Raw genomic sequence first — 12,343 nt, 5'->3', positions numbered from 1 at the left:
GGAGTCCCCTCTACCGGGATTATGGTTACTTTATTTAACCTGGATACTGGGGGGTCCATGACCGGAGGAGCAGACCATTTCTTGAGAAGGCTTTCCTCAAAGGGGTAACGAACCGCCATGTTTTTGGGGACCGAAAAGGTCCTTTGCGGCCGACCTCTTTCCCTGTAGATGAACTTGTCAAAATAAGTCAAATACGGTAACACCTTAGGTGAACGTGCTGGCTTGCGGGACCCAAAAGGGACCAATACATCAGCAGAGGAATCCGGTTGCTCCTGTATCTTCAGGGTATCACGCACAGCTGTGATAAGTGCTCCAACAAGTGCTTTGTCACGCTCGTACCCAGATGGGGAATCATCCTCACTGTCCGAATGGTCCTGGTCAGCCTCCTCGGATAGGTCAGAGCAGGGTCACCAGCTGCAGCAGGGCCCGAGTCTGCATCAGAGCTCTCCCCAGAGGACGGGGGGGGGGGGGGGTAGGGGCCTTTTACGCGCACCTTTCCTTCCACGCACCGCCTCTATTTAGCAACAAAAGAGTCAAGGACTGCCGTCAGGGTGTTCATGGGCACAGTGCCATCCGCAGGTGACCCGGTTGCAATAGCCTGGATTTCTGGGGAAGAAACACCAGTTTCTGAAGCCATGCTGACCCTACCCTGTCTGCCACCTGCAAGGGGACTTAGGACAGTGAAGGTTCCACCTTCCTGCTGCCGCCACATGGGGGGGGGGGTATCTAGCACCAGAATCACCACCCTGGGGCATTCTGTGAATGTCACTAGCCGTGCCTGTAGTCCCTAGGAGGTTACCCAGTTGCAGAGTGAAGAAACTGTGTTGGCAGTAGCTGTATAGAATAGCGGTGAAACGATCTGCAGACTTGCACCAGCGTTCAGGGAAGAGCCACCCAGCGTCCGGTATACACAGTGGACACAGGAAACAGCATGTGAGAGCACATGTAAAGCTGTCACAAGAGAACTGCATTGAAAAGAGCGCTCGGGCTTCAAAAAAATGGCTGTCAATGCAACTAATAGGAAAATCCTATAGAAAATTGCTGAGGCTCACAAGGGGAACCTGCATTTCCCACAGTCAAAATGGCCGCCAGACAGCGCCATGCGGTGACAGGAAAAAAAACACAGAACAGTGCTGCCTGCATTCAGCAAGAACACCTCCACAGACACCTTTTGGGACCTCCCAGACCGGGACCAGGACCAACGCTAGCCTCACAGAGCCCCCTACAGGTGAGAGACCTAGCGAACCCCACACACACCGCCCGCAGCACATGCAGCCCCCTCCGGGCCGTGGGAGAGAAGAGAGGGGGGGCCCCCGAATCAACCTCCCAGGGAATGCCCAGCTGCTCACCCCACCGAAGCAGGGAGAGCCGTACTTACCAGTCCTGAAGAGCTGGGAGACATTCCATCACAGACCTACTCCTGCGCAGTTACAGGGTAGCTGCTGGCCCAGTATACTGTGATCCAGACATCAGTAGCCCGGTCATATGTATACCCCGGAGCATTGAAGCTCCCCGACCACCTCTGGAGCTGAGGTATGTCGTGGCCTGCCGAGCCTCAGCTGCGGCCTGCACACGCTCGATGGCCAGACTGGGGAGACTACAAGGATAACTTAACCAGCCTGTCTCCCAGCCAGCAGTTGATAGAAGATCCCATCTTGCGCAAAAAACATCAAACCTGCATCAAAAAAATGGACCAAAGGGCCCGCAGGGTTTCTATGTCATTCTCCTTCACTAGGCAAAATAAAACTGAGTTCTGCCTGGGAGCAGGGAGGGTTGTTAGCACAGGGTCTGCCCCCCGGGGCGGGACTAAAGTTCTGTGTATTGTGTTACAATTTTTGCCTAGTTCTCCTAATGGCAGGCTAACAAACCCATTTAGTTACAGAGAGGAGCTGTGTCAGTCTGTGAATATGAGAGAATTTTTTTGTTTGTTTTTAATCTGTTTATTGTAGTATTAAACAATACAACAAAGTAGACAGACACATAGAACACAACTTAAAACAATACAGTAAGAGCCGGTTCACACTGCGGGCGATGCGAGGCGACACGACTCGCCTCGCCTCGCTCTCGCAAGTCGCCCCCGTTCTGTACAATGGAACCGTTCTGAGAGGAGCGACTCGAGTCGCTCCGACTCAGAAAAAAGGTTCCTGTACTACTTCTGGGCGACCTGGGGGCGACTTGCATTGACTTCTATACAGAAGTCATCTGCAAGTTGCCGCTGAGGTCGCGGCAGGTCGCGGCAAGGCGAGTCGGTGTCGCCTCGCATCGCCTGCAGTGTGAACCGGCCCTTAGAGGTGCAATTTGCCAGTGCATGTCTCTTGCAAACATCAGAGTCATAACAGGAGGGCTTCTATTGCACCCTGTAACAATTGTGGCGCAGCCTAGATCTATAGGAATTGGAGTATCATATATTAATTAAGATCAGATGGAAATTATGGACTACGTCATCAGGGCTTACATTTACTGACAGTTAGAACACTTAATCATGAGATGTCTCGCAATACGGTCAAAGCAGTCAAAGGCTCCTACAACCAAGGGCATCAAACTTTGTCATACTTGTTGGGGCAGCCCCTATTCATGTAGGTGTCCTTGTATAAGGGAAGGCTATTGTTTACTAATTGTTTCAACTGGGAGAAAGAAGGAGAAGCGGGCTTTTTCAACTGCATCGCAATGGTCTTTCTTGAGTAGAAAAAGAAGGAAGCTGATCAGCATTCTCCTTGCTAGAGTCGGTGCTAAAGCTTCAACGAGGCCCACCAAACAAACTTCCAAAGAGGGTTGTATAGAGATAGAAGTGACTGGATCAATTAAAGCAAGTACTTCTTTCCAAAAAACTTCCGCCTTAGGATAGGCTCCGTGTACAATTTTAAACTGTACAAGGCGATCTATTGAAACCAGGGACCGAAAAGGGAAATCCCAGACATCATCTCAATCATCTTTGTCCAATACGGGAATTTCCCATTGCCAGCAAGTCCATAGACCCTCAAGAGGGGGCAGGGACACAAAAATAAAGTGGGAATATAAAACGTGAGGCAGGCTTCTCACCACACTCCATACATAGTACTTTTTTCAATTCCGATTGGACAACCATACAGGAGGATTGAGGAAATTGGGCATTGAAGGCATGAGAGAGCTGTATGTGGCGGAAAAGATAATATGAAGGAATATTATATGTGGAGGTTAGCTGAGACAGGGGAATTATCGAATGTTGTGACACCACTTGTGAAATTAGCTTAACACCATGTTTGGTCCAGGTGTATGGATCTGGAAGTTTGTAGATCTGTGGCAGAGTGGGGTTAAGCCATAATGGTGCATTTGGGGAAACAGTTGTTTTCTGGTTGCCTTCACAAGCGAGACCTACCCTCCAAGCCCGCAGAGTGGCAAGCATAGAGGGAGTCAGCTCATAAGGAGGCTATTGTCCTCTGAAAACAAGAAATGTAAGGGCTTCTAGGGATTTGACTACTGTGGCTTCCAGAATGGTGGATGAATTGCATAGATCAGGGTTTTGTTACCAGGTAGCGGTCACCAACTGAGCAGCTATAAAATATTTGTGACAACTGGGGAAGGCCAGTCCCCTCTGTAACTGGACACATTAGGATACTCAGTTTATAATGGAGAGGCATATCTGAATAAATATGTGAATTTAGGGGCAATCTTCATTTTTATCAGTGCCCCAATATAGACAAAGGTAAACCCTCCCATGCCTTTAATTTGGCCTTTACCTCCTCTAAAACTGGGAGTAAGTTAAGAAGAAGGAAATCAGAAGCTTGACGGGAGACCAACACTCCCAAATATTTAAAAGTATCTACCCACTGAGAAGCTGTGGATTTACTGGTGTTTCACATGCAGAGGGCATTATATGGGACATAATGATGATAAATGTATGATTAGGTACCTACAGTAAGTGAATGACATGTTCTTTCCATCAAATAGAATACAATTGGGGAAACCAGAGTGAAGGAAAGACTTGTGCCGCGTACACACGAGCGGACTTTTCAACATCCAAAGTCCGAAGGACTGAGTCCGTCAGACTATCCGATCGTGTGTGGGCTGCAACGGACTTTTGACTCGCCAAAGTCCGAAGGACTTTAGAATATGGAACATGCTTCAAATTTTTCCGAAGGAACTCCGCCGGACCCAGTCCCCTTCGAAAAATCCGCTCGTGTGTATGCTACTCCGACGGACTAAAACCGACGCTAGGGCAGCTATTGGCTACTGGCTATGAACTTCCTTATTCGAGCCAAGTCGTACGTCATCACGTTCGAATCCGTCGGAGTTTAGTGTGATCGTGTGTGGCCAAGTCCGCTTGGCCGAAAAGTCTGTCAGAACTCCGTCGGAATTCCAGCAGAACTCCGACGGAACTCCTTCGGAAGTCTGTCGGACATAAGTCCTCTCGTGTGTACGGGGCTTTGGAGTTACCAGTTATCAATGAGCTGGGTAGAGCCACTCAATACCAAACAGCAGCTGCAAAAGCAAACTAAAGTTGATTTCCTGAAAAAATTATCCCTTGCAGCGGAGCTGCCTCTCCACTACAAGGGCTAAATGCTTATTTATGCCTCAGGGACTGGGGAAAGCAGTTTTACTTACCAGATGCTTCATGGTGCAAGGCTGGTTCCTACAGCCTTTTCTTCCCTGCACTCCAGCAGTAAGATACTCTGTAAGGTCTTCAAGGCCAATGCAGGGCCCATAGTCCATGGCTGGAGTGTAGGGGAGTGCCATCTGCTGGAAAAGTGCAGGACTGATTAAGTAAAACTGCTTTTTCTGTCCTGTAGACATAAACCTTTGCAGCAAAATTAGTCGTGAGCACAGCACTATGGGACAAAGCTATATGCTTTCCCATACCTGACACACTGAGTGGTAGCTATAGACGAAATATCTCTTGGAAAGCACTGGAGAGGTGAGAATAAGGTATTCAGGGATGGGGGTGGGGGTTCGATTTTAGCTTTGCCGAGATGATGCAACAGTGTCTATTTAGGTAATGTGTATATGTATGTGACATTTTTTAACAGCAGTAAGGCCATATCACTTCTTTATAACCAAGACATTTCCAGCAACATGACTGCTGCCGGCCTGTCAAATCTAGTACAATTCGCATTGGGATGCAGGGATAGAAGAAAAAAACGTCTAAAGAGGTGTCTTTCAAAGAACTACACTACATGAAATGAGGAGAGCAGATGCTTTACGCCCTCCCATTATAAGTTGTATTTTTCTAAAATAGATTTCAAACACCATTATAAAAAGGACTGAACGATGCCGGTATTAGCAGTAAAACCAACCCTTTCCTTTACTTACCGATAATAAGCCAGCTGAAGAGCCACCTGGATGAAGGCATCTGGACTTAGCTTCTCTGACTTGGGGAAGTTTTTCCCAAACGCATTAAAAACACAGACTTTGACATCCAGATCATGAACCATTCTACAGGTCATAAAGAAAAGGAAAAGAAACTGTTTAAGAATTAAATTTAAAGTAAATGTTTTACCAACACCCTGTTAAGTTTGCACTCACATATTTAGGTTTTGCTTAGCTTTCTCAATGTCATTCTTAACTTCCGGAGTGATGTTAAAGCGCAATTTCTTGGGCAACGGTAAAGGGATCATCGGTGATCTGATTAATTCTGGCTTTTTCCTATTAAAAAATAAAATTAGGGTATGAAGTACATTTCAGCGTGATACTGGTCAACTAAACGAGAAGCACTACCCCCTGTAGGAATATATAAATCATTTAATTTTATTGAAAGGGACCCTATTAGTACTCCACAATTAGCAGACTCAAGAGGTCTAGTAAAAAGTGTGTACTAAGCAATTGCTGTAGCAATCACTTTGCTGCTTCACTGCATTCTGGCCCACAGCTAGGGACAGTGGGACACGGACAGACGTGGCGTACAGACTGAGGATTCAGATCAGTTGATCTTTGCTTCTGATAGTGACCCTGAAGTAAGGAGGACTTCTGACGTGAATGTGGGACTTGTGATAGGGGGGGGGGGCTTGTGATAGGGGGACCTCTGATGTGAAACTGGACTGTGATATGATAGGGGGTTCTGATGTGAAAGGGGCACACCTAACTTTTGGGAGGGGGAGGGGGTGTTGGAGGGTTCTGATTTGATGGGAGGCTTCTGATAGAAAATTATTTCTTGGAGTGTGTTTATTCATTCATTTATAAGGCCTCATGTACACTGCTGCTGCTAAAAACAGACGTTTAGTAGCAGTTAGCCATTTTTTTCAACTGTTCCTGAACTCTCCTCTATGTTATCTTATCATGTACACAAAATTACTGTATTTATTGGCATATAACATGCACTTTTCTCCGCTTAAAATAGGGGGAAATTGTGTGTGCGTGTTATACGCCTATATAGGCTGCCACCGATGGGAAGGGGGAGGGCGACCGCCGCCGAAATAAACAGAGCCGGATCTCCTGTGTACTCAGCTCTGCTCAAAGTCACGCTCAGTCCCACCCCCTGGACTGCTCCTAGCATTGACGTCCTGGCATTGGACCGGCGTTATGTCCATCATAGGATCTGGCCAAGGGGCAGAACTGGGCTTGACGCCGAGCCAAGTACACAGGAGATCCGGCTCTGTCTATTTCGACAAGGCTGGAGATGGACACTGATCAGGCTGCAGTGAGGAGAAATGCTGCAGATGGGCACTGATCAGGCTGCAGGGAGGAGCAAGGCTGCAGATGGGCACTGATCAGGCTGCACTGAAGCTGCAGATGGGCACAGATGGGCACCAATCAGGCTGCATTGATGCTCACTGACCATTATTTTGCTTCATAGTGGTTTATTAAAAAACATTTTTTTTCCAGAAACTTCCCTCTTAAATTGGGGTGCGTGTTATATGCCGACAAAACTGACATTTTAAACGTGGGTTACTATCTGTCAAGCTAAATCGTTCAGGAGAGGTTGTAAAAACGTGCCGTGTACATTAAGCCTAAAACAGGTTCCCTTTTCGCCTGCAAAAATTTGTAAATTATACAACGTATTAAACAGTTTGGAAGGCTCTGTCCTAAAGAATATGCATGACATTACACAGCAGCATTGGGTTTCCAGTGACAGAGAATTACGGGTAATAATGCAGCAAAGATATATGCTCAGGAGCTATATCCTGTCACTTGACATTTCTTCTCCTTGAAAACAGCCATTGGGCCGTTGGGTGGGCCCTCTTCTGAAGAAGCCCAACTGACATAAGGGGAAAATTCCCTTTAGCCTTTGCTTGCAGGTGGTTTTAGATCCAAGCATTTTAACACTTTTGATAGAAAACAAAAAGCAACTTACGTGTACTCAACAACATGGTCAACCAAGGCTACAATGGGAGGTCCTTCTGCTGGAGCATGTTCATACACTAGCCCACAAGAACCATCTTCTGCTACTATAAACTGGGGAAAGAAAATGTAAAACAGATTCACTTTAATGCTGGCACATGCAGCTGCTTATAATTATCTCCCCTTTACTACTTCACCCCCTGGAATGACTAGCCCTGTGTAAAGCAATCCTAATCCATGTGGCGGCTAGACTATCTCACAGGATTGGAGACCGGTATGTATAAGACTTAGGGGGAACTGGTGGCAGGGGTTCCTACAGCATATGTGCAATTGTGCCAAAAGGTGCAGTTATACATGAAAGTGTAACTTTACTTTTAATATAAAATGGCATCACAAGCCATTTTGCAATTTAATGTCAACAAATATTTTCCCAATGCGATGGATAAAAAAAAAATATATACATACATATCTGTACCCATGCCAATTACAACAAGAGGGTTCTGTGCAATGCATGGTCCCCATCACATGGGCCTGTCAGTGCGGTAAATCCAAGCGGGTTAGGTGCATTTTTAATGTGCCTCAGCCACCAGTTAAAAGTGGACAATGGCAACTGGATGGCCCTATCCAGTCCCTCCCGAGTCTCCTCCTGGCAGCAGCGACAGCAGAGGAGTCCATACCTCATGCTTCCTCCGCTTTGTCTCCTCTTCCACCAAAGCGATGGACATCCAATAGGATTGCCTGCCACTTTGGCCAATCGGGAAACAGGTCTTACTGACCTACCTCCTGATTGGCAGGGAGGCACTGTGGTGTGAAAATAGTGAAAATGTATTTGCTATGGTCACGCAATTGGGTGGGATCAGGGCGCACCCTCTGCAGCCCGAGCTCACTCTTTTGTGAGGCATTTTAGAGCCTCTGGCTCTAATCGGGTGCTTTAAAAAAAAAAAAAAAACACCCCTGCCATAGGAGTCCATGCGTCAGGCGACCTGAAAGGGGTGGGCATGGATAGGGAGGTGGCAGCAGGGATGGGGGGTGGTGCCCATCTGCCCACAATGCACGGGCCGCCACTGCTGGGTCCATCAAAAAACAATAGACTCTTGGGAGTCTCTAATGATGTGAAACACCCGCAAAGCCTTTGTTAGGCAGAGACAATGTAATTTTTGCCCAAATTTTCGGCCATGAGGGAGCTCTGGAGCGGAGGTTTTACTCAAGCCAACAAAAAGATAAACTTTATTTTAATAAAAAAAACTGAATGCAATTTGGTGATGTCAACATATGTAATTCTGGTTCCCATGAAGTGTCATTAGTAGTTTTCATTGCATACCTGCAGGGTTTTGTCGAACCATCTATTCCCACTGTTCAGGTGGCTGCCTCCACCATGTAACATTTGGGCCGCCACCCGACTCTTGTACAGATCATCAGAGACAGCTGGCATTGGGGCATCCAGGCACACTGTGAAGATACTCTTCTGGATTATACGCACAGACTCTTTGTTGATCTTATCTAGAGAGAAAATATATTGTCATCATTGACGGGAACGTGCCTAGTTTAACAATCAGTAACGCTTTAATGCCAAACTCATTCTCTTATAGTTATTGCTTATTTTGGCTCTGAAGAAAGGGGGTCACCCCCGAAATGCGCTAGCCGTTTTCGTTGAGGTATTTGCCAATTCATCTGACATCTGATCTGGATTTGTCAATGTTCGGTGCGATGGATCCAATTGTATTGATTTTGCCTTTGATACTCGTTTGTGAGTAGCCATTTTGCTATTTGTTCTGTTTTTAATAAAGCTCTTTTTATTGTAATGCACTAGGTCAGTGCGCCTTCCTTTTTTGTTTTGTTTTCCTCCAGTATCTGAACACCCAATGTTCTAAAGGAGGGCTGCAAGACCTTTTGACACTACCATCCTAAACTGTCGGTATCACACTTCAAAGACCAAGACACCAGAGCGCAGGAGAAGTTGTTGTTTTTGTTCTTATAGTCCTGCACCAATGTATGCTATGCTTTCATCTAAGTTTTACATGGAAATTCCTTAAAATATTTCTCTTCGTGAAAATGCAATTTCTGCCTACCACTCCAGTGCTTTGTAAACCCACACCCCTCATTATAAATGTCCATACAAAGACTTGTAGTTTTTCATATGAAGAGAGGAGTCATGGTTGACTAGGTTTGTGCACTGGGCTCTTTTGGTTTATCACTGTTCCTTGGCTCAGTGTCCGCAGCTGAGGCCATCCACACTGTTGCTAGTGAGGTTCTTAACCTGTTTAAAAGGGTTTAGCCCTTGTGATAGATTAAAATTAAAAAAATCGTCACTGGTTAAAGAGGTGTTGTGTGGACACTGAGCCAAGGAACAGCGATAAACCAAATGAGGGAAGTGCTCAGATGGCATAATTTCCCCTTTAAACTTGCTGGCATTAGAAGAGGTTTATATATGGAAAAGGATTTAAACATTGATCGATCAATTCCTTAAAATTCCTTGAAACCCTAAGTGCTCCTATAGGGCAATGCCTCTTTTTCCTTTTTTTTTGGCACAGACGTTCCCCATAAAACCTTTACATGGGTCTAGACTCTAGGGGATCATTTGGAACCAAGACCATTTTGAAAGGTGGTAAATATTAAATAACAAGGTTCACAAAAGCTCCAGAAGCAGCCACGTTTGTGGTGAAACGTGTAGAGGCAATCCTTGACCACTGGGTCGTTATGGCCTAAATTTTATAAACTGTTTTAGAATATCAATGTAATAAAATGTTCTTTTTTTTTGTAAATGTTGTTGTTGTTGTTGATTGATTTTTCTGTACCTTAAAACTCAAATCTTGTGCTCTCTGGGTATATAGTGTTTTGTTATATTTAAAGGAGGCGGTGCATTTGTTAGAGTCTCCTAGCTCCAATACCATTTTGATAAAGCAGGGTATACATGTTCTGTTTTTTTTTTTTTTTTCATTTTTCTTCGTTCACTAAAGAATGTGGGATACAGGGATCTCCCCTGCCAAACTATTGTATACTGCCTTGGCCCCCCTTCCCCAAAATACACAGATCAGCGTTTGCAGCCATTGGCTGCAAGTGCTGATTGAATGCTGGCTTTACTGTAGGGCCATTTGTTTTTACAGAAGCTGCACAAATGTCTACTTTTGTCAGTTTAATTGGACTTTAAAAGAACTTAAAGTAATTGTAAAGTCTAATTTCTTTTTAGTTTCATATAAAAAACATGTTATACTTACCTCTTCTGTGCAGTGGTTTTGCACAGAGCAGCACGGATCCTCCTCTTCTCGGGTCCCTCTTCAGTGCTCCTGGCCCCTCCCTCCTGTTGAGTGGCCTCACACCAAGCAGCTTGCTATGGGGGCACCCGAGCCGAGCCACAGGTCCCTGTGTCCATTCAGACATGTAGCTGTGGCCTGGCCCGCCCCCTTTCTCTCCTCATTGGCTGACTGACTTTGATTGACAGAAGCGGGAGCTAATAGCACCACACTGCTGTTTCAGTCAATGAGGAGGGGAGTCCCAGCTGAGTATCTCATGCAACATCGCTGGAGCTAGATGGACCTCAGGTAAGTATTGGGGGGCTGAGGGGCACCACTGCATACAGAAGGCTTTTTATCTTAATGCATAGAAAGCATTAAGATAATAAAAAAAATAAACTTCCGACTTTACAACCACTTTTAAGAATAAAAAAAATAAAAAAGGAGGACTTAGGAAGTTACACTATAATTATTATAATACAGGATTTATATCGCGCCAACTGTGCAGCAATTTACAATATACTGTAGAGGTGCCCAACCTTTTGAAGAACAAGGGCCGCTTAAGCGACTTGGTAACCAGTCACGGGCCACAATGAATGGAACAGGCGGATAACAGGTCCATATCCACACCTCTGCATATGCAGAGCGGACACGGACACAGCCCACTCTACTCTATGGGCCCTCCAATCCAATCCCCTTCCGTCTTTTTTTAGCGGATCAGATTGGAGGTAGGCTGGTGTAAAGGGACACAAGTCTGTTTACATCTGCCGCTCCAAAGAGCTGAATGTGGAGTCCAATTGGGTCAGACCGATCGTGTAAAAGGGGCCTAAGGCTGCTTTCACACTGATACGCTGTGATTTACCCACACCACAGGTGCAGTGCAGTGTGCATGCGGCTTTTCTGCGGATTACTGCGCTTTGCCATAGACTTCTATTATATCCTGCAGGTGTGGTGTACGTTCTGAATGTGCACCAAACCCACAGCTAATAAAAGAAGTCTAGGGCTCAGTGCAGGTAACCCGCAGGTTAATTGCGCTGCACCTGTGGATCAATTTAAAAGCACCCCAGTAATCATTGCAGAACAAATATGCCCGTATATACGCTGTGATTTTAGTAATAAAATTACCTTTTAATAACATTCAGGTATCACCGGCTGGTGCTGTCCCAGGCAGAATGCATTTTGTATCACTCCGCCTGTGACTCCGGCACTATACAGGAAGCATTGGCTTATGTGGCTCTGTTCCGTAGCCGCTTGTTTCCTCTACCGCCATGCTTCATTCACAACACTGATGCTCTAGGATGGAGGATTGGCGACCCGCCATTCCAGATTAGTGGGTCGCGGGCCACATTAGAGTGCTCCACGGGCCACAGGTTGGGCACCCCTGGAAAATGGCCTTTTCGGCAATTTGCCGAAAGAGAAAAACGGCCGATAATGAAGCCGAAAATGGGGCGTGGCCTATGTAGGGGGCGGAGCTCCGCCACCACCCCTGGTGCCGCCCATTATGGGGGGTGTATAGCGCAGGAGAGCCGTCTCCACCACCTGCTTGATCACAGCGCGGGAACATCACAGCTTTCATTTCAATAGCTGTGTGTTCCCGGCCGCGCGCCGTCATGTACAGGCCCTCCCCCTTGTCCGGGCACTTTGATAGACAGATCACCAGTCCAATCCTGTGGGTAATCTGTCTATCAAAGTGCCCGGACAAGGGGGAGGGGCTGTACGTGACGGCACGGGGCCGGGAACACACAGCTATTGAACTGAAAGCTGTGATGTTCCCGGCGCTGTAATCAAACAGGTGGTGGAGGCGGCTCTCCTCTCCTCTCTTCTCTTCACAGGTTGGCTGCAATAGGGGGACACTCTGGCTG

At 46.4% G+C, this 12,343-nt stretch overlaps 1 protein-coding gene across 3 annotated transcripts in view; it reads right to left on the bottom strand.

The window, feature by feature from the left end:
* Positions 1 to 12,343, bottom strand: part of CRAT (carnitine O-acetyltransferase) — an 82,250-nt gene that overhangs the window by 21,839 nt on the left and 48,068 nt on the right. For all 3 annotated transcript variants that reach the window (XM_077478490.1, XM_077478496.1, XM_077478483.1), the window contains 4 exons: positions 8,573 to 8,751; positions 7,265 to 7,365; positions 5,500 to 5,619; positions 5,287 to 5,409 (listed from right to left, as the gene is read on the bottom strand). In XM_077478490.1, coding sequence (XP_077334616.1) covers positions 5,287 to 5,409; positions 5,500 to 5,619; positions 7,265 to 7,365; positions 8,573 to 8,751 — 523 coding nt within the window. The remainder of the gene's footprint in view (positions 1 to 5,286; positions 5,410 to 5,499; positions 5,620 to 7,264; positions 7,366 to 8,572; positions 8,752 to 12,343) is intronic.

This window comes from Lithobates pipiens, unplaced genomic scaffold (genome assembly GCF_037356315.1).
Source record: "Lithobates pipiens isolate NorthernLeopardFrog02 unplaced genomic scaffold, aLitPip1_a1.2 Scaffold_1, whole genome shotgun sequence".
Taxonomy (NCBI): Eukaryota; Metazoa; Chordata; class Amphibia; order Anura; family Ranidae; genus Lithobates; species Lithobates pipiens.
Note: the sequence above shows the minus strand (reverse complement) of the source record. Positions and strands in the feature narration are given on the sequence as shown.